Source organism: Epinephelus lanceolatus, chromosome 18, assembly GCF_041903045.1.
Source record: "Epinephelus lanceolatus isolate andai-2023 chromosome 18, ASM4190304v1, whole genome shotgun sequence".
In the NCBI taxonomy this organism is placed as follows: Eukaryota; Metazoa; Chordata; class Actinopteri; order Perciformes; family Serranidae; genus Epinephelus; species Epinephelus lanceolatus.
The window spans coordinates 935001-958766 of NC_135751.1; the positions used below are offsets into that span (position 1 = coordinate 935001).

General features: G+C 41.1%; 1 protein-coding gene across 2 annotated transcripts in view; it reads right to left on the reverse strand.

Moving 5' to 3' along the window:
• Positions 1 to 6813: 6813 nt before the first annotated feature.
• Positions 6814 to 23766, reverse strand: part of trpm4a (transient receptor potential cation channel, subfamily M, member 4a) — a 222187-nt gene continuing 205234 nt past the window's right edge. The window contains exon 29 of one of the 2 annotated variants that reach the window (XM_033643742.2): positions 6814 to 7583. In XM_033643742.2, coding sequence (XP_033499633.1) covers positions 7397 to 7583 — 187 coding nt within the window. In that variant the 3' untranslated portion in view covers positions 6814 to 7396. The remainder of the gene's footprint in view (positions 7584 to 23766) is intronic. The other variant, XM_033643746.2, reaches the window with a different exon arrangement.

Genomic DNA, 23766 nt, shown 5'->3' on the forward strand with positions numbered 1-23766 from the left:
AATCATTCCACAACCAGAAACCATAGAGTACCAAACCATCTGGAAACATGGACAATTCTAAAGTAGCAGCCATCAATGCAAGAAGATGCAAAAGAGGGCTAAATTACAGTGCACAGATTAAAGGAGCTGATGGATCACATTTCACTGAATATGTACCTTTTTTTAAGATTCCATGTAAAAATGAATTGATTGATTGATTACTCCAGTGTCCTGCATGAAAGTTGGAGATGCTATGCCAACCCCACCTCACTCTGAAGTCATCAAAAACCGCTGCTTGATCAGTGACTTCCGGCATCAGACTCTGACAAACAAAAACAAAATCCGATTAGGGTGGGTGAGAGCGGTGGTGGATGGGTCCAACAACCACTGACTTTCACCCAGGAGGCCGATGTTCGCTTCCCGTAAGATTGTAATGCCAAACCCTGTTCTTTTCAATATGCGTTGTTGTACCAACATAGAGCATGTATTTTGAAAGAGACTGTATGCAAACTGTACATTTCCCGTGAAAACATAAGTGTATTATGAAACAGACAATGAATGTTACAGGCTTAAGTTGACACAGTGCCCCACAGCATCAGCAACCAGGGTACCTTGCATGTCATATTTTACAGCTGCTACTAATGGCCACGGTAGCAAAGGCACAGGCCAAAAAGCTTGTTTTCAGAGTGAGGGGTGAAACATACAGTGGTAACTGATCAAAGGAGGATTACATATCTCCAAGTAACTCCCTCCTTTAAGACATTCATGGTGTTGTACTTGCTTGTACATCTAGAAAGTTACAGAACTAGTCTCTTTTTCTCCACCTTCATACACCTGACCAGCCCCTCAGTGAAGAGGTTGTGATTGTGAGATTGTTAGCTTCTGAAAGTTACACGTATCATTGGACACAGACTTTGGCCCTCCTCTGCTATTGTTCTCTTCTTAAGTCTTTTTTATATATTGATTGACTTTGTAGAAATGACTTTTTGTGTCCAGAGTACTGGCCTCTTGCTACTCTAGGTGACCTTACTTCCTGAAATAAAATTTAAAGTTAGTATTAAACATTAGTTGTGCTCTGTGCAATTCTCCAAATGGAACTTCATAAATAGAGCCACTGGCCTGAGATATCCCATAATCTAATGGGCAGATTGCCATGCAAGTAGCTGTTTTTCCTAAATCCTTCTGATTTTATTCATCCTAGGACTCTTCACTGTCCTCAGGACAAACACTTTAAGGCAAAGCTAAATCATCACTTTGTTCTACATTCTGTCCAACATGATCATATTGTGCTATGAACATTGCAGCATGGAGGGGCCAACAGTGAGGCATCAGACTGTTCTCCATAATCATTATTCTGAGCTACTGGACCAATGTCAAAAAACATTTCAACAAATTCTTTTTTTATACCTTCTGTAAGGCCATCATGCTGATGCAGCCAGAGTGTATGCACTACCCAGGGTATAGGCCAAACCCAGACACTGATCTCTAGCACGTCTTCTTGCCTGTCCCTCCCCCTACACACTGTCCCCAAAATAAATGGATTTGTGCAGGGAGGAGTTGACAACCGCTCTATTTAAAACCACACACTGTCAGAGTCAGTGTAATGTGAGCTTCCCTGGCTCTGTCTGTGTGGGAGCAGCACAGTATCACACACCCCGTCAATTCTCACCTACACATGCATGAAGAAAGAGGTCAATGACAGGAACCTCTAAATCACCTCCTCAACCAAACTTGATTAAAGTCAATGAATACATGCATAATGCTGTAATTACAGTGATATTACTGTCACTTCAATAACCCTGTTTTGCACACATGAATGAAAACACAAAATGCTACGTAAAATTTGGATTTTTTTTTTCAGCTGAAAAAACAAAACAAAAATGCTGCCACCCATGTTACTTTTGGCTCCCCTTGTTTATGGATTTAAGTGTTCATTAGATTTTCTGGTCATTTAGGGCCAAGTTTTGGGAAAGGTCTCACTGGTGTAATTGTAAAAAGCACTTGCACTTGGAACTTGCCACAGCTCTGATTTTTATTTACATTCAGCCAGGACACAAGGACTGAGAGAAAGTGAAGGCTTATAAGCTGTTCTAGATTTGTTCTAGATTCTCATGTAGTCCCTGAGTCAAATCAATCAAGGAAACCAGATGATTGCAGAGCCAACAAGTCCCAACATGGGTCATTTGGCATAGGAGAGGAGGTTACTGAACCTTGTAACCCATTAGAACTTTTATCAGGCACTATTTAGAGCTGTAGATAGCACATAATCATCAGTATAATAGCACAGGTTTGAGAATAAGTTCATAATGAAGTTTCTAATGGTGATAGACTAGTGGCAGTGAGAAACAGCTGACTTGGAAAGAGCAAAGGACAGAATGAGAAGGGAGATCAGATCGAGATGAAGACTGCAAAGTGGCTGAAAGTGGAGATGAGCTCAGACATGCCAAAGACATTTCTTCTCTCTTACTTTGGACCACTGACTTTGCCTGCATTGACCCACTTGACCCATTTAGTTCACTACAACTAGTTTAATTCCTTCTTCCCATACATAGCGACAAAGTTTGAAATAAAAGCTGACACTGTCTGTCTGCTTTAGGTTGAGGCAGATGTTGACACCTGAGTTAAGACCCTAACATAGGACCTCATTTAACTCTAACATATCAGGCTGAAAAGAAAAAGAATAGGTGTTGAACGGGGTGTTGTGAGGTGAAGAGATGGCAGCAAATGCACTGCATTGGCCCATTCATCAACCAGATCTGACATTCTCCAGCAGGACTAATTTTCCTCCCTGAATCTGATCCAGTGCCACATCCAACCCAAGCTCTTTCCATGTAAGGACCGTCTAAAGAAGGAAATCACTCTCCATGATACAGTTACCTAAGGGGACTGGTGTGTGTGTGTGTGTGTGTGTGTGTGTGTGTGCGTGCGTGTGTGTGCATGCGTGCATGCGTGCGTGCGTGCATGTGTGTGTGTCTTTGAATAAGGGAGTTTTAAGTAAGTAGTCAAAGTTCAAATGTAGTGCCTACTGAAAAGGAACAAACTATTTTTTACTGATACTTGCATATTTGTACTGGGTTTGCACTGGTACATACTGCCTCCAGGAAATAGCCATATGCTCAGACTCTGCACTGGGCTTCAGTCCAACATAACAAGATCTCTCCACTTTTGTCTTCTTCACTCGTATGTTATCAAACTCACTGCCAGCAATATAAATTGAAGCGTGCAAAGCATAGACTGTATAAAAATAATGGACGTAGTCACCATGACATCACCCATCCGTTTCTGAGGAGCGGGTTTGAAGCTCAAAATACTCAGCTAAGGACGTCGCCATCTTGGCAGTGCCTGACTCCGCCCAACTCCCGGACAATCAAAAATGGGCAAAGAGGCGGGCCGAAGGAAGCCTGGTTGCTTAAACACGCCCACCTCACTCGGCGCTGCTAAGTTAGCGAAGGCTAACAAGCTAGGCTAACAAGCTACGCTGGCTAGCCCTGTGGCGTTGGCTGCTCCCGCTTGGTGCCAGCTCCCTCACAAAACTTGAGGTAAGTTGAGTTATAACGTTATACAACAAACCTTGAAACAATGATTCAGCTGTTATTGAGATTACACAATCTTAAAAACACTTAAACATTTTTAAATATATAATGCTATAACACTCATTTTACTTTCATATGCACAGTGTGGATCATTGGTGACAGCTATGTCCGGCGTGGTGTCCGGAGAGCTGCAGAGACCTTGGGAAGCACCCTCAGCATGCCGGGCGTCCGTGTCTGCTGGTTTTGCTGCGACTGCAGTGGAGAGGCCTTTTCTCCTTCTTTTCCCACTCCCTGCCAGGAAGAGCAGCACCAGATGTCCTCATCATCCACTGTGGTGGCAATGACATGGGGAAGGTCAGCAGTGTCAAGCTGGTCAGCATGATGAAGGACGACCTGCACCAGCTTCACCTCCAGCATCCTGGCATTAAGATAATATTTTCTTCACTGGCCCAAAGGTGCAGGTGGGAGGCTGGTGGCAATCCAAATGATTGATAAGGCCAGGAAATGTGTTTACAGTGTTATGGCTACATTTGTTCATAGTTTAAATGGTGCCATAATTGAGCACCCTCACATCAGACACATTCATCTCACACCTAGGAGAATTTATATGTTTTTAAGTAAATTAGTTAATTGTCTTAAAGACCACCTCCAAACACAGTGAATTACTTACAGTTGGCAGTGTCACTGCTTTTGAATTTGGCCTTTAGGGCACATTTTGTTAGGCCTGAACATAGCCCAGGCTGTCATGGCTAATGTTGAGTTTTTTGTATTCATCTATAACTTGTTTAAAATTTCAATAAATTCTATTTACATTTCCACTCCTTTTGTCTTTGTTACTGACTGAATGTTGTATTTCACAATCAAATCTGACTGTCAATTGAAAGGGCAAACAAATCATACACTACAGATAAAACATAAAGCATTAATGTTTAACATTGTCACTGACAAAAAATTAAGCAGTCCATTTCTGTGTGGGCCTGATTATTTTAACTTTGTACTTGAAGATAACTAAGCACCTTACACCCAGCAGCAGAGCCTGAGAAGATTTTGGAGAGTAACCTTTGCTGCTCTGTTAGAAGTCTAGTTTTAACACAGAAGAATGAGACTGGATAAAAGGGCTCAAAGTGAAAAACAAAGAATTAGCTGGACACAATAGTTTTGAAGCCCCCAAGGAGATATCACTTGTTCGCTATGTTGCCAACTCTGAGAGGGTCTTCCTCAGGCAAAGGTATCGTGACGTTTTTATAGTGAGGCAAACAGAAACATAATCAGCCAATTGTGTGTTATGTTTTTTTAGCCTCACTATATAAGCCTCAATACCGAGCAATACCCACCGAACCTTCTCATATGTTACAACGTCACAAATAAATAATACCTCCTACGGGACTTGAAACTATTCAGTGTGCAGATATTTCCTTGTTTTTCACAAAAGGAGAAGAGTTTCTCAGAAATGTTCAAACAAAACCAGCACATAACATCAGCTTTTCATTTTTTTTTACATTCTGCTAAGATAAATGCAAACTTGGGTAAATGTTAAGACATAAATGAAAACATTAAGATGCCATTAATAACTATTATATTTTGTTAATGGTTTAAATCACCACTATATTTCCAATCATCACAGGAAACGGATGAATGACAGCTTTCAAAAAATTAGCTTATACTCTAAAGTAAATTTTGTCCATTGATCCATTTTATATAGCAAAAGTTATAACCATTGCACAAACAGTTTAACAAAATTAAGTCAAAGCTTGCATTCATGAAAACATCCATATTAAAAGGTTACAAAAAGTACACATGAAATAAATGAAAAGATTTATAACAGTAAACCTATGAATTAGGACCCAGTGTCATAATTTGCAAAATCTTAATTTCTTGTGAAACAGCCTCTTTACTGTGGAGTAAATATCACATTGGCCGAGGCATTGTAACTTTCCTCAAGTGTCCTACATTAGAGAAAGATGACAGGTTAAAAACACAGGTAGAAAACATTGACTACAGCCTGTCTTGGTTAAAAGCCCACTCACTACCAAAATGATCTTATTGCTGAGTAAGTGGCTGTCATTCATAAAATAGTTTTGTGTTTAAGTTCTGTAGATATTCGACTTTATATTTGAATGTGATTTTAAATTTAACAGTGTACTACCAAGACAAATGGAGTATGAATGTACTGTAGCGGCGAACAACTGTTTCGTCAGCTGATGCGCAAGCCCGCAACCGCGGCGGCCTTGCGGCACGCATGACAACCATCCAAACCCCGTTTGTAAATATTGTATTTTTATTATAGAGTACTTGGTAGAGCACGTCTGCACCCGTATTCACCTAGGTAGCCCCAGATAAGTTTTATATATAATTCGGTATAGTTCGGCCAGCCAGTTTGCACAATCAAAGTAGTTTATTTATGTTTACGCATAATTACAGCGGTGAGTGCTCCCGGCTCATCAGCTGGGGTGCGAGCACGTTAATTACTCAGCTGTGTCAAGCCACTGCAGAGCAGAGGAGTTTGGTTTCCCCACAGAGCGTGTAAAAAGTACCAACAAAGAGCTGAACGGACCGCCGGTAAGAACGCTTTTATATTTATTTGTGGATGCGAGGTACCTGAGATTTGGGTGAAGTTGTGTGTAGTGCCCGGTGCTTTGTGTAAATGTTGGCTGGTGAGGAAGAGTTGTTGTAACTTGTTTGGTCGGATAAATATTGCAGCGGTCTGCTTAATCCCAATTTAAAGTGGTTGATGTGCAGACATAACTGTACCGGATCATTGGCTGCTAGTGTGGGCATAGGATAAAAGGGTCATTTTTTTTCTACCTGCAGACAGCATGGTTAAGGCTGCTAAAACAGTGATCCACTGCTAAAATAATAATTTTATAGTGGATATGGGATGTAAATGTGTGTCTAAACCTGGGGGTAAATTGTTGGTTGATTAGTTAGTTTATTAATTTGTATGTTGGGTCTAGTGAAATGCTTAATTCATTGTTTCCATGGTTAAAAAAATGTATTTTATATATTTTGATGCATTTACATTGAAATGATTCACTTAAGTCTGTTTTAACTTAAAGGGAAAAAGTTAATCTATTTTCATGCACCTGGTTAATGGTTAATGTGAAAGGGTTTTGATAATTGATGATTATTAATTGGTATATTAATTATAATTATGGGTTTGATAATTATTTGATTTGTTAGAACCTGGTTTTACAAAATGGTAATTATGTGGTGTTTTGTCTTTAAGGTTTTTCACCTGCTGAGGGAAAAGGGCTGTAGAAGGGGGAGAAGGGAGGAGGCTGTTTTCCTTCTTCTGCACTATTCTGGGCAAAAACCAAAGGAAAAATAAAAAGAGAAAAGAAGGAACAACGGCCTGGTCTTTGAGTGGATTCCAGCTTTTAATGTTCAGCGTTGGCACACCCCTTCAAGTGTGGGGTTAATACAGCAAGCAAGCAAAACACTTGACATGTACAGTATGCAGTTCATCCACATTAAAATAATTGTTGCTATCAAAAGGAAACTGAACTGTTCTCAAAGCTCACTGCCACTGTGGAATCATGCTATGTTCGGCTGTCTCATTATGAGAGTATTTTTTTCCATTGGTTCTTCACAGACTGTGTGTGGGGAAAAAGGTAGTAATTCTCACTTTGATAAAGGGTCTTTGCATAAAAGGCACTAAAACGTTAAAGTCGGTAAATACATGTCATGTTCCTTGATTTATAAAATCTTCATTTGGCCTTTTGCATCAGGGGAACACTAAACTGCACTGGTGTGTCAGTAATTTCACCTTATCAGTAATAGTACAGAGCAAGCTGTGCCCTAATCGAGTACTTAGTAATGTATGACAATTAGTAATTTATGTAATGCATTTAAATGTATTATGGCCAATAATTCATCATTTTAAACTAATAAGTTTCTTGACTCTTTGTGAGGTACTGTATGAAAAAAGGTGTCTTTATCCTGGAGTCAGTGCTAAAGTGATGACTCTCAAAGTGTACACTGCACAGACGGGAAGTCTTGTTTGGAGTCCAGTTCTGTCTTCTTGTGTTGAGTGTCCACTGGTCCAGTCTGTCTGGGTCACCTAGAGGAAAACTTTACACAGACAAATAGATATTAAATGTAATATATGTGTTTGCTACCTACTTCACAGACACCTTTACATGCAAACAATACAACTTAAATTACTTCAATGTTCAACAGATCATAATCAATTTATTTTAGCAAAACAAAAAGGTGGTGGCCATCACAGTCCCCATATTCTGTCTGTGCATTATCTATTGTTGTGTAACTACAGGCCTTTATCATACACTAATCTTCTTAATATTTTATATGTGACAGTCAAATGTCACATTAGTTTTTTTTTAATTACGTTACACGTCACACAGTTCGCCACTTTTTAATTTACATACACAAGTATAGCCTTAATGTTACGTTAACGTTACACTGCTCATATGACAATGTTAACATTGCATCACGTTAGCTAACTAATGTGGTGGACCTTTATTTTCAAACCTCACACAGCCTCAGCCATTTGTTCAAAATATTCTATCCCTAAATGCCTAAATCCTAACACTGCTCTGTCAGGCTCTGACTTCGATGCATCCCCGGACTGGCGTCTTGCTCGAAGGCTAACCGTTAGCTGGCTGGTTAGCTAGTTAACAAGCTAAGCTTATGTTGTATCGTATTGTCTGTGGCTCTGTAACTTGATGTGGATGTTGCTGCTGTGATACAGGTCGCAGTTGAAAATGAGACCTCCGATATCAACGTGATTTTACATGTCCTAAATAAAGGCTTAATAATATAATAATAAGCTGACAAGCTAGGTGGTGACTGCAGACACCGATACATGCTGCTGACAAGCTAGGTGGTGACCGTGGTGACCGCAGACACCGATACCCGCTAATTAGTGCTAACAAAACATATAAACATAAATAAAATAATACTAGAATTTCCGAACTTCACTTACTGAAAAACCTGGAGCACAGACTTTTTGGACGGTCTGTTGGTATAATTAATCGAACAGCAAGCCACATTACTCCAATATCTGCCTGAAAAAATATCCAAAAGGCACAAACACGGCTGGGAGGACAGGTTCAATGCCTTGAACATGGGCACGAATTGGCTGAGATGACGCCGAGCAGACGGCCGAGTCTGAGCTCAGCTCTGCACAGCGGAGCCAGCGGCTAGTTAGTAGGCTAGTTAGCCACCCATGATGGTGCCACCTGTCACTCAAAGTGACCACGCCCTTAATTATGCGCAGTTTCAAACCTTAATAACATTTAAACGGAAGAGTTTAAATGTTATTAAGCTGTCATGAAAGGGGAAATTAACTATAGAGACCAAAACTATTTTTTGTACCAGGCTGTAAACATGTTTGTTTCTGCTCTAAAGTTGGGCATTTTAACATGGGGGTCTGTGGGGATTGACTCACTTCTGGAGCCAGCCTCAAGTGGACAGTCAGTGAACTGCAGTTTTTGCACTTCCGCATTGGCCTCACTCGTCTCCCCCGGAGGTTGGGGCTTGGTATAAAGTCTTGAATAGTGTTAAAACACTTTCAGTGTTGAGCGATGAAGTCTAGCTTTAAGCAGTATGAGTGGTAATTGACTGAATCATGCTGTCCTAGGCTTACCGTGGCTGTTTGTGCTTGCTGCTGAGACCATTCAGTGCTACAAACCTGTATACTCAACTTGACTCAATCTGACTTGACTTGACTTGACTGCTGCTGATGCCAGCCCTCACACAGACTCATTGCCCTTGACCCTTCCCGTACATGTCAAACTGCAGTGTGCCGAAAAATACCAAAGAGACCGACTGGGGGCTTGCAGCTCACCAGATTTGTTCATGTGCCAGAGTCAGACTGAAGACTTAGTACTTGCTTTCCTGTTTGCCTGCTGCTGCCTGTAAAGTCTAGAGAGACTTACAGCAGCAGTTTGGTTGATAGTTGGACACGTTTTAGGGCCTGTTAGCATAATCATATTGTTTTGTATTTTGATTTAGATACTTGTATGGTCTCCTGCTCTGTTCTTACTTCTGCCACTGTCATGACACAACACACAGATTAGTTGAACCGTTTTTGTTTATTTACTGTAAAAATAATTCACAGCCTTGTTACAGCTTCATGCATTCAGTGGTGGTAGTAACATGTTACATTTACTGTGTTAAATGTACACACAGTGGAACTGATTAGATTTTGGTAGTCAAGGCTCAAAGGTCAAAGTCGCTGTGACCATAAGGGAATTTTTCAAATTTGGCACAAATGTTCACTTGGACTCAACAATTAACTGATTGGATTTGGTGGTCAAAGGTCAAGGTCAGTGTGACCTTGCTTCTGTCTTATTCACGTGAATATTGTTGAGATTTAGCGGACCACAGATGATTTGTCATTTGTGCAGAGCTAAACTGGACATGTAAAGGCTCTTTGTTCTTCAAACAAAGAGCAGCCATTCTCCACAGGATGCCTCACTGTCACCCCTAAGTGAGAGACCAGTTGTCAAACTTGATTGGACAAGACTTTCACAGTGACGTGACTCTGTTATGTCACCAAGCAAACTTTAGGAGAAACTCTGCTCTCTTCAGTCTCTCTGCCCTCTTTCTCCTGAGCTGCTGACTGGCTCAGATGCTCTTGCCCCTGAACCATTAAAGGGGGCACTTGCTCTACAGAGTCTTACTGCTTTTTCTCCTGAGCTGCTGACCGGCTCTTGTTCCGAAGACTCTCTTGCTCTCTTTCTCCTGGATCATGACCTGCATGCCCACAACAGAAACAGAACCTGGAGACCAGAGAAGTTATTGAGCCAAACACAAGGTTTGCCACTAACTTTCTGGCAACAAGGAGAACCAAGCTGAGTTGGCACCCCAAAGTCTAACTCTGCAAGGACCCCAGTTGACCGGCTTCCTTGGATCTGCACCTTCAGAACAAGGACACAGAGACTGCTCCTGGAACCACAGCTCCTTCCAGCTTTCCTCTGCCTAACAAAAGCAGTTTAGTTTTCAGTTTTTTATTTTAAAAAAAAAAAAAACAACCTAAAAAACTAAACTGCTTTACACCACAAAGCAACTCTTCCATCCATCCATTCAAGGATTGGTAATGTAACACTGGGCACAGCTTTATTGCAGTTGTGCAGGCTCGGCAAGACTGTTTAACATTGTCAACTATGACTTAATTCTATTTGCAGAGTTATTGTCGTGATTGTTTGCAGTTAGGTTATTGGTTAGTGGCTTTGCCAAAGCTAAGTGATGTTAGTTTGCCAATGCATTTCACAGACAGAGTCTTGCGTGCAACTAAACATCCTCTGTACTAACCCAGACCCTTTGCAACACATATCACATTCACATAGACTCCCTTACAAATTGGCTTTCAACAGAGCTACACCCAAAGAGGCAAGTCAAAGTTCCCGCTTCTTTTCGTCTTTCTTTGTCCTGACCACACAGTCCGGCAGACCTCCCCCGATCTGAAGCCAATCTTTAATTCAGCCATCTTGTAGATCTCTGTTGTCAGTCATTTTGTTTGGCCAAATGTCCACTTGGACTAAAGAATAAACTGATTAGAATTTTGTGGTTGAAGGTCAAAGATCAAGGTCAGTGTGGCCTCACAAAATATGTTTTTGGCCCTGTTTTTGTCATATCTAAGGAAGAAAAGGGAAAATATTTAGTCAGATACTTAATTGGTGACATGAATCTTGGGTGTCCACCTTGAAACTGTGCTGATTGTATAGATCTTCTGTGCTGCCGGGAGAACAATGGGTGTGAAGCAAAGACATTTTCACAGACATGGATGTAAACTGAAAGAGAAATTTGGCGGGCAGTAATTCTAGTTTTTTAATGAATTGTACTTTGAAAAGTTGTGGAGTGTAGAGACAGAGTTGGAGAGTTAACAACGGCTGCACACTGCTTACTGTGCATGAAACCTTTGGCAGTGAAAATCACAGTGTGACACCTGACATAAAACAAATGATTGGATCAGGCTTAATATAGCTCAGAATACTGATCCCTATCAGTTAAAAAATGCTTTGATCGGCTGTGAAACTGATCTTTGAGATCAGATCGGGACATCTATAATATTTAGCTGAGCTCACACACAAGACAGCAATTGCCAATATAATAGCGCTGCAGATGGAACAGAGGTGTGGCCCTACCCCCTCCAGGACCCCCCTTCAATTGACTACAGTCAAGATCATGGCATAGATGAAACAAGTTTAAGTATTTAGAGACTGGCAAATCAATTATCAAGTAAAAATCATTCTAAATTATGTTGGAATAGAACGAATGTATGAAAAAAATGTATGGGTGTGATAATTGATCATAAATTATGTTGGAAACCACACATAAACAATGTAAAAATAAAAATGTCTAAAACCATTGCGATATTATACAAATTAAAACATGTTAAACCAGAAGTCATGATATACTCTGTATTGTGCTCCCATAGTTCCATGCATTACCTACTGCGTGGACATGTGGGGATACACATACAAAACCAAGACTTATCCAAGAGAATTGTAATTAAATTGAAAATTCAGAAGAATTAATAATTAGGGACCTCGGCTGAAGGCCCTATTGTAATTGTGCTGTTTATTATTGTTATTAGGGCCCGAACACCTAGCGGTGCGAGGACCCTATTAAAATGCAAGGATTTTTTATTATTAGGGCCCAAGCACCTAGCGGTGCGAGGACCCTATTGAAATGCAAGGATTTTTTATTATGGCCCGAGCACCTAGCGGTGCGAGGACCCTTTTGAAATGCAAGAATTTTTTATTATTAGGGCCCGAGCACCTAGCGGTGCGAGGACCCTATTGAAATGCAAGGATTTTTAGGGCCCGAGCACCTAGCGGTGCGAGGACCCTATTGAAATGCAAGGATTTTTTATTATTATTAGGGCCCGAGCACCTAGTGGTGCGAGGACCCCTTTTATTATTCTTCTTCTTCTTCTTCCTCCAAATGAATTGCCTTTTTGGGAGGCTTAACATACCTGAAAACTCATGAAACTTTGCACACATCTCAGAACTGGTGAAAAATTTCATATTTTAAGGGTCTCGTGTGCAGATTCCAAAAAATGGCTCAGTAGTGCCCCCTACAAAAGTTTGAGGAAACAGCCCCTGAAGCTAGTTTAACCTACATGTATGAAACTCAGCAGGCTTATGTAACGCCTGGAGACGTAGAAAAAAGCCTCTTGGAGGCATGCTCTAAACCCAACAGGAAGTCAGCCATTTTGAATTTACTGTGCAATTTTGGTGCATTTTTGGCCATTTCCAGGGGTCATAAATGAACTAGTCCTAGAGATTTCATCCGATTGACTTTAAACCTTGGTCTGTCCCATCCCAAGACCTTGAAGATGAAAAGTTATCAAAAGCTTGAGTTTTCGTCAATGCGTGTGACCGTGGGATGGCGTCAAAATTAGGGGTCTCGCCACTAAACAGGAAGTAGTTTATAACTCCAGCATACATGGTCCAATCTTGCCCAAACTTCACAGGATTGATGCCAGTCCCGTCCTGAACACATCTACATCTCAATAATTAGAGATAAACATAGCGCCCCCTATTGGCAACAGGAAATGTCATGTTTTAGACTTTAATGTACATCTCCTACAAAATTGACCAGATCCATCTCAAACTTGGTGAAAAAAGTCATAAGACGTTGATGACGCTTTATTGTGGAAACTGTGAGTTTTCATTGAAGGGCGTGGCCATGGCGTGGCGGCGAACTTTGATGTTTCGCCATGATGATAAACGTTGCTGTAACTTGACTCCATGTGGGAATATCTTGCAAAAACTTCACACATATGATGACAGTCCAGCCCTGAACACATCTACAGAGGAATTTTGAATCACCGCCATAGTGCCACCTTCTGGCAACAGAAAGCTACTTTATACATTCTTTGATGTCCCGCTTCTAGCAGGTTAATCAGACCCACCTCAAACTTGCTGGTCTAAGTCCTTAGACCTTGATGATGCTTAAAAATGAAGCTTTTTAGTTTTCATCAAACGCTGTTACCGTGGCACCACCTTGTTCACCATCAAACACGATGTTGTTTTGAAGGGACAAAGGATGCTTGAAAACTCACCAAACGTGGCATACACATCACAGGTCGCAAGTCCTGTTGTTTGATGTGATTTTTGTGCTTTGATGCACCAAGATGGCTCAACAGCACCCCCTAGAATATTTCAATTAAGCAGCCCCCAAAGCTGGTTTGACCTGCATGTATGAAACTTGGTGGGCACCTGTAACACTCTATCACGTACAAAAAAGCCTCTTGGAGCCATGTTCCAAACCCAACAGGAAGTCCGCCATTTTGAATTTACTTGTGCCACTTTTGTGTCTTTTTGCCCATTTCCAGGGCTTGTAAATTAACAAACTTGTCCTACAGATTTAATCAGATTGGCTCCAAACTTGGTGTATGTAAGCGTGATTATGTTGTGACCAAAAGTTATCACAGGATTTGCCCAATGTTGAATGGCGCACCCGCTGCCGAGCGTTGAATCTTGAGGTCTCACCATGAAAAACGAAATTGCTGTAGCTTTGGCATAAATGGTCCAATCTCCACCAAACTTCACATGATTCATATTAGTCCCACCCTGAACACATTCTCATTACCATATTTCCTGATAATCATAGCGCCACCTAGTGTCGAAAGGAAGTACTTCTTATCAGACACTTATCTTTAGATTAACCTGAAATTTCAATGCTGTGGTCTATATTTGATGTTCACAAACATGACATATCATTAGTGTCTACGTGTGCTGCAGAGGGTTTAATTTTGATGTCTCACCATGAAACAGGAAATTGCTATAAATTTGGAGTAAATGGTCCGTTGTCCACCAAACTTCACATGATTCTTATTTGTCCCACCCTGAACACATTTATATGACAATATTCCGTGATAGTCATAGCGCCACCTAGTGGTGAAAGGAAGTACTTCTTACCAGACACTTATATTTGGATTTACCTGAAATTTCAGTGCTGTGGTGTGTATTTGATGTACACAAACACGACATATCATGAGTGTCTATACGTGCTGCAGAGGGTTTAATTTTGAGGTCTTGCCATGAAACAGGAAATTGCTATATTGTTGCCGTAAATGTTCTGATCTCCATCAAACTTCAGATGATTCATATTAGTTCTGCCCTGAAAACATTATATGGCCATATTTCCTGATACTCATAGTGCTACCTAGTGGTGACAGGAAGTAGGTCTCAAACACTTATCTTTTGATTTATCTGAAAGTTAAATGCTGTGGTGTATATTTGATGTACAAAAACATGATGTATAATTACTGCACTCTCCAACTCCCTCTAGTGGAAAGAGGAAGTGGTACAAAATGAGAAATATGTCATTCCAGCACTGTATCAGGGATATGCCAAGTCACTCCTGCATGCGGTGTCTAACTTTGACTGAAATGAACTGACACGTCAGAAGACGTCCTGCCAGCCCCCCCGAGTTGCGTGAAGGTGCGAGGGCCCGTTTATCGCTGCTTGCAGCTTTAATTAGGGCCCGAGCACCTAGTGGTGCGAGGACCCTATTGAAATGCAAGGATTTTTTATTAGGGACCGAGCCTAGAGGCAGAGGACTGCTCAAGGTGCAGTCCTCACCAAAGGCGAGGACCCTCTTGTTTTTGCTGCGTGCGTTTATTGTGGACCAACTCCAACAGTACTGGACTACTCACAGACCAGTCCTCACCTTCGGCGAGGACCCCCCCTATACTTTTTGCTGCGTTTATTCTCACAGACCAGTCCTCGCCGAAACTATTGTTTTTGTTGCGTTTATTAGGGACCGAGCCCTAAGGCAGAGGACTTCTCCTTGAGCACCTAGGCACACAAAAATGGCCGCCACGGCCTGTAGGAATGTCGTAGAAACATGAAACCAAAGGTGGCGTGTTCGTCTCATGAAGACCTAAAAATCACGCACTGACACCCCGACCTAAATCCAACAGGAAGTGAGCTATTTGCCCTTTCAAAGTAAGATTTTGCCTTAAAACTGCCTTTCCTAAAAAATCTTCTTCTCATACACCGCTTATCCAATCGGCTTCAAACTTGCACACATGACAGATCAACTCGTTCTAATCAAAAGTTATTCGTAACTTTTTCCATTACTCGCTTAGTTTGGATTTTATGGGCTCCATAAGGTGAGATGTCAGAAAAACGTCCTGGCGATCCTCGAAAGCTGTCCCATAGGAAATGAATGGCAGCAGGGGGGAGAAAGAGACCAATCTTAGGGCTTTTTCTAGCATTTACAGCGTCTCCATACTTTGTGCTACAGACTCCATTCCAACTCTCAAATGTTGCCACAGGTCTCATCTATTCACTCATGTTTTCATCTTTTTCATATCTTTTACCGTTTTTCATCTGTGCCTCTCAAAGTACCATGAGCAAAAGTGGAGAAATTCTCAGTTTACAATGGGTGTGTATTGCACGGAATGCTGTGAGCTAGAGTGGAGAGGGCTCTAAAAATCGTCTAAAACTTTTGTCTTTAACTCGCTGCCATGGCCACAATTTTCACTGTACACACACAATTTATACCACAAAACGTAGGAAAATTTGTCCAGCTCACAGATATGTTGACATGGAATCTCTCACACATACACATTTTTGCTGAGTGGCTCCAAAGCGAAGGGAGCGCTGATTTTTTTCTCATTCACTCTTATGTAAACTCAGAGGAGAAATTTCTGGAAACAGCTGGGGTGCAACACATTTTAAACTCGCTCCCCTGACCACATTTTTGACTCGAGAAATATAAAACGCGACACGTGCGTTCACGAGACGTGGCTGTCTCTCAAAATCACTTTATTTTCTTGCTCGGACCAACGGTTTGGGTATGTGAAGCATTTGTTCGAGGAGTTAAATCCCTTTATAAACAGCCTTTGGTGATCTGCTTTCCTGACGTGTCTGTGTCTGCCACAGGTGCGGGCAAGTCATTAATCGCCATGACAACGGCTGCACACACAGACACAGCCACAGGGTTCTCTGGTCTGTGTGTCTCACAATCTTTAAAGGACAGATTACAGCAGCAGAAACTTCATTTGAAACAGAACACACACATTATTAACCCCTACAGTGCCAAAATGGGCTCTCTAGTGCCACATAGGTGCACTAAACTGGCCACTGCAGCCCGTAGGAATGTCGTATCAAGATCAAACCAAAACTGGAGTGTTCGACCTACAAATAACACGCTAACACCCATGACCTAAATCCAACAGGAAGTGGGCCATTTGCCCTTTCAAAGTAAGATTTCCCCTCAAACGTGCTCTTAAAAAAAAACACATCTCCTCCTACACCGTTTATTGTGTCGGCTTTAAAGACGCACACATACCAGTTCAACTGCTGCTAAACAGATCTTCTGTATAACTTTATCTCTCTCATGATCACATTATTTTGATGATTGGACCAGCGGTTTGGGAATGGGAAGAACTTCTTCGAGGAGTTAAATCTCCACTAAAACAGGTCTCTCTGTGTTCTGTCACTCTCTCTCTCTGCTCTTCTGCCAGGTGCACTTACTTCATCACCATGGCAACCGCTGTCACACACAAACTCACAGAAACATGGTGTGTGTGTGTCTAAATCTTACATGCAGACATGACAGGGGCACAATCTCCATTTTAACCCTTTAGGTGCCAGAGTTTATTGAGGAAAATATTCCATTTTCATTTCAACATTTCAAAAGGCTGTGGCTTGAAAGTGGTGAGAGATAAAGGCATACTGTAAATGAGAAAAATATTCATCATGACCCAAAGTTTGTCATGGGAGTAAATTAACTTATCTAATTTGCATATTGTGACGTCACTAGGCAGCAGCCATATTGGATTTCATACATCTCAGTAAAACAACATTTTGAACATATTTACATGGTAAATTTATTTTGTTTTGTGTTGTTTTTGTTGTCTCTTCCTCAAAATAAAGGACGAGGAATCTGATGGGAATAAATTCACTCATCTAATTTGCATATCGTGACATCACTTATCCATACCTACAGCTACAGAAAGCATTCAAACATCAAAACGTTCAGCTCTGTAAGGATTTTCTGATGTTTGTGGCAACATGTTTGATATTTCTAAATAATTCACAGTGACGACATAAGCTGGGGGCCGAAACGGGCGCGAGTGCGAGGTCCCGCCAAACGCTGCTTGCAGCTTTAATTATTATTATTATTCTTCCTCCAAATGAATTGCCTTTTTGAGTTTGCTTAACATACCCGAAAACTCATGAAACTTTGCACACATCTCAGAACTGGTGAAAAATTTGATATTTTAAGGGTCTCGTGTTCGCGTTCCAAAAAATGGCTCAGTAGCGCCCCCTACAAAAGTTTGAGGAAACAGCCCCTGAAGCTAGTTTAACCTACATGTATGAAACTCGGCAGGATTATGCAACGCCCAGAGACGTAGAAAAAAGCCTCTTGGAGGCATGCTCTAAACCCAACAGGAAGTCAGCCATTTTGAATTTACTGTGCAATTTTGGTATATTTTTGGCCATTTCCAAGGGTCATAAATGAACGAACTAGTCCTAGAGATTTCATCCGATTGACTTCAAACCTTGGTCTGTCCCATCCCAAGACCTTGAAGATGAAAAGTTATCAAAAGCTTGAGTTTTCGTCAATGCGTGTGACTGTGGGATGGCGTCAAAGTTAGGGGTCTCGCCACTAAACAGGAAGTAGTTTATAACTCCAGCATACATTGTCCAATTTTGGCCAAACTTCACAGGATTGATGACAGTCCCGCCCTGAACACATCTACATGTCAATAATTAGAGATAAACATAGCGCCCCCTATTGGCAATGGGAAATGTCATGTTTTAGACTTTAATGTACATCTCCTACAGACTTGACCAGATCCACTTCAAACTTGGTGAAAAAAAGTCATAAGACGTTGATGATGCTTTATTGACGAGTTTTCGTCGAAGGGCGTGGCCACGGCCTGGCGGCGAACTTTGATGTTTCGCCGTGATGATGAACGTTGCTGTAACTTGACTCCACGTGGGAATATCTTGCAAACAATTTACACATATGATGACAGTCCAGCCCTGAACACATCTACAGAGGAATTTTGAATCACCGCCATAGCGCCACCTTCTGGCAACAGAAAGCTACTTTATACATTCTTTGATGTCCCGCTTCTAGCAGGTTAATCAGACCCACCTCAAACTTGCTGGTCTAAGTCCTTAGACCTTGATGATGCTTAAAAATGAAGCTTTTTAGTTTTCATCAAACGCTGTCACCGTGGCGCCACCTTGTTCGCCATCAAACACGATGTTGTTTTGAAGGGACAAGGGATGCTTGAAAACTCACCAAACGTGGCATACACATCACAGGTCACAAGTCCTGTTGTCTGATGTGATTTTTGTGCTTTGATGCACCAAGATGGCTCAACAGCGCCCACTAGAATATTTCAATTAAGCAGCCCCCAAAGCTGGTTTGACCTGCATGTATGAAACTTGGTAGGCACCTGTAACACTCTATTACGTACAAAAAAGTCTCTTGGAGCAATGCTCCAAACCCAACAGGAAGTCCGCCATTTTGAATTTACTTGTGCCACTGTTGTGCACTTTTGCCCATTTCCAGGGCTTGTAAATTAACGAGCTTGTCCTACAGATTTAATCAGATTGGCTCCAAACTTGGTGTATGTAAGCGTGACTACGTTGTGACCAAAAGTTATCGCAGGATTTGCCCAATGTTGAATGGCGCGTCCGCTGCCGAGCGTTGAATCTTGAGGTCTTGCCATGAAAAACAAAATTGCTGTGGCGCCACCTAGTGTCGAAAGGAAGTACTTCTTATCAGACACTTATCTTTGGATTAACCTGAAATTTCAATGCTGTGGTCTATATTTGATGTTCACAAACATGACATATCATTAGTGTCTGCGTGTGCTGCAGAGGGTTTAATTTTGATGTCTCGCCATGAAACAGGAAATTGCTATAAATTTGGAGTAAATGGTCCGTTGTCCACCAAACTTGACATGATTCATATTTGTCCCACCCTGAACACATTTATATGACAATATTCCGTGATAGTCATAGCGCCACCTAGTGGTGAAAGGAAGTACTTCTTACCAGACACTTATTTTTAGATTAACCTGAAATTTCAGTGCTGTGGTCTATATTTGATGTACACAAATGTGACATATTATTAGTGTCTATGCGCGCTGCAGAGGGTTTACTTTGGATGTCTCGCCATGAAACAGGAAATTGCTATAAATTTGGAGTAAATGGTCCGTTGTCCACCAAACTTGACATGATTCATATTTGTCCCACCCTGAACACATTTATATGACAATATTCCGTGATAGTCATAGCGCCACCTAGTGGTGAAAGTAAGTACTTCTTTTCTGACACTTATCTTTGGATTAATCTGAAATTTAAGTGCTGTGGTGTGTATTTGATGTACACAAACATGACATATCATTAGTGTCTATGCGTGCTGCAGAGGGTTTAATTTTGATGTCTCGCCATGAAACAGGAAATTGCTATATTTTTGCCGTAAAATTTTCTGATCTCCATCAAACTTCAGATGATTCATGTTAGTCCTACCCTGAAAACATTTATATGGCCATATTTCCTGATACTCATAGTGCTACCTAGTGGTTACAGGAAGTAGGTCTCAAACACTTATTAGGGATGGGTCACGATTTTCGAATTTCGATTAGTCGTTTTATTTTTGAAAAATCGATTTTTTAATGCGATTATTATTATTCGCTGTCTTATTTCTCCCCCTATATTTGACATGCAATTCAGCTCCTAACCGCACGAGGGCACTCTAGGATTGCTACAGCAGTGTGAGATGGGCTACCAGCTAGTTTGATGCTCTACAGGAGAAACATGCAGAGACTACTACTCCATGAGGAATGTCCGCAGTCATTCGGGCGTTCATAGTTGAGCGCACTTCCGCGTTGTAGTTTCCTGTAAAAATGTCCATGAAAAATCCCCGTGATGTGAAAAATACATGCCGAGCAGTCACCGGTGTGCGCGCACAGGGCTTGCGGACGTCCGCTTTGAGTTCGCGCGGACCTCCGCGGAGTCCATTCCGCCTGAGTATGTTCTTTGAAGATGAATGGATCTCTGTGTGCGTGGCTCCGGGGGGCGATTATTCAAAAAATTGTCAAATACTTGCCACGATTTTCAAATAGTGTTTTTGCTTGTGTTGCTCATCGCTAACACTTATCTTTTGATTTATCCGAAAGTTAAATGCTGTGGTGTATATTTGATGTATAAAAACATGATGTATAATTACTGCGCTCTCCAACTCCCTCTAGTGGAAAGAGGAAGTGATACAAAATGTGAAGAAATATGTCATTCCAGCACTGTATCAGGGATATGCCAAGTCACTCCTGCATGCGATGTTTAACTTCGACAGAAATGAACTGACATGTCAGAAGACATCCTGCCAGCCCCCCCGAGTTACGTGAAGGTGCGAGGACCCGTTCATCGCTGCTTGCAGCTTTAATTATTATTATTATTATTATTATTATTAGGGCCCGAGCAAGTCACAGACCTGCGAGGTCCCTATTCTTTTTCTTCTGATCATATATATATATATATATATATATATATATATATATATATATTTTTGATCGTATTTTTCACTGCCTGAACATACCCCAAAACTCACCAAACTTGAAATATAAGTCACACATAAGTCGCACATTCAAAAACCTCATATCCTTGCGTTCAGTGAATTGTGCTGAATCTTGTGATATAGGCCAAGCCCATTTCCGCCTACTGTTTTTTCCCTGCAAATTCGCAAAATGTCGCAAAACTACTTTTTCGAACTCCTCCCAGGCAATTTCACCGATTGGTATGAAACTTTGCACACAGCATCTGTGGACCCTCTCGACAAAAAGTTATTAAAAGAATTTAGATAGTCCAAACAATACTCAAGTTATTAAATAACAACTTCCTGCAGATTTTGTTCTAAACAGGAAGTGCTGCATATCTCCACATTGATGTATCCGAATGACATGAAACTCAGGTTACCACTTCCCCATCAGCCCCTGAGGCTCTGTGCAAAATTTCGAGTGATGACCACAAGGTGGCGCTCTTTAAATTGAAGTATTTTATATCTCAATATCAGTTGGGCGGATTAACAAGAAACTTGGTATAATTATTGTCAATGCCCTACTGAGGATATCTGACGAAGGACTTACCGATCTGCCACTAGGTGGTGCTCTGGTGGCCGTCTAATTTAATATTTGGCACTGTGCCAACACCATAACACTCATGGAAATAAAATTGGTAGGGGTGGTATAGACTGGCCCCTGTAACTCACACACCAAAAATGACCAGCAGGTGGCGCTATTTTCAATGCAAAAGTGTTTTTGGCTAATAACTCCCACATTATATGTCGCAGATTGTTAAACCTTCTATTTACGTGTTCTCTGAATTCAGCTGAATCGTGTGGTGTAAGCCACGCCACTCTTGCGGTAACTTTCCATTTGCTAAATCACGACAAATGAAAAACATACTTTTTTGAACTCCTTTGACCGATTTGCCCCAAACTTTGCATGTAGCATCTGTCAACCCTCCTGACAAAAAGTTATAGAAAGAATTTTGATCATCCAAAAAACGCCCAAAATATAAAACAACAAATTCCTGCACATTGTGTTCAAAACAGACAGTCTTTCATATCTTCACCAAATACAGTCCGATTACCACAACACTTTTGCTGATTGTATTCCATGACCCGATGAGGGTTTGTGCAAAATTCGGTGCAAATTGGCCAATAGGTGGCGCTCTGGTGGCAGTCTAATTAGTGTGAATGGAAGTAAATTGGAAAATCTTCAAATCCTCTTCAAAACTCATCGACTTTCAACCTCTTCTTGTCCCTCATACTTTGAGCTAGAGTCACCATGTCAACTTTTAAAGAGTCAGAAGACCTTGAACTATTGGGCATGTATTCAGCTTCTACTTTTTGGAAAAATACATACGTGGGTTGGGTGCCTACCTGTATACTGGAAATGTAAGTACGAGATAACATTTATTTTTTTATTTACTACAGCTGACAAGACATCTAGGTGCATGCCCCCCGACGGCAGCATGCCCCGACGCGTGTGGACTGCAAGGGCCCGTTCATCGCTGCTTGCAGCTTTAATTATTATTATTCTTCTGAGAATATAATCCCCAATTTGGCCCCTTTCCCAAATTCAAAAACTCACCAAATATGGCACATGCGTTTGGTCTAGCGAAAAATTTTATTATCTATTGTCGTCCCGAATTTCCACGCGGACCCTCGCTGTCGTCCTCCAGCTCACATAGACGGTGTGAATTAGCCTATTCGTAGGAGTCGAAATGTTGATAAAACAAGCAATGTCAATAGAACGCAAGGTCATTTTTGGCAATAAACCCATGACTTGGGAGTAGAACTTTGATGGCTTCTGAAAACCAAACTACTGACTAGGACATCAATCAATCAATCAATCAATCAATCAATATCACAAATCACAATTTGCCTCACAGGGCTTTACAGCATACAACATCCCTCTGTCCTCAGGACCCAATGTACAGAAAGGAAGACAGAGAGAGATGCAGGACACACGATAATGACAGTAGCTTACAACATTAATGAAAGTAATAATATTATAATTATAATTCTGGCAATTGTGGTACAATATATTGAATTAATATCTGATAGTATACATATGTGACAATAATCATATGTGTATAATAACAGTAGAAGTATGACACACACAGACAGACAGACAGACAGACAGACATAGACGGCCGAGTTAGTGACATGCAAAGAGGGAGAGAAGGGAGAGAGAGGAGAGAGGGGGGAGAGAGAGAGACAGAGAGAGAGAGAGAGAGGGGGGACAGGGAGTGGAGTGTGTGTGTGTGTGTGTGTCTGTCTGTCTGTGTGTGCCATACTTCTACTGTTATTATACACATATGATTATTGTCACATATAGATACTATCAGATATTAATATATACTTCCCACATGTTGTACCACAATACCCAGAATCATAAGTCAAACTCAATTTTAAAAACTGTAAAGGGTTCTTATGAAGGTGGTGTGAGCTTATATTTTGAAAGTTGTAGACATAAGCCATGTGACCTAATGAAACTTTGACATGTGTGATGATCAAACAACACATCCATATTCATTTGAAATCATGTGACCTAGTGAAAGCTTGAGTGATGTGTACTGGCTGCTGTGAGGATCTAAGTGCAGCAAACAGACACAAATATATACTAGTTAATGTCAGTGGAGAAACTGAGCAGGACTACATGTATTCCAATTCTTAATGAGGTAAAAGAGTTTCACCAGGACATCTTGTATTTACAGGTTTTTGGTATCAGGCATTT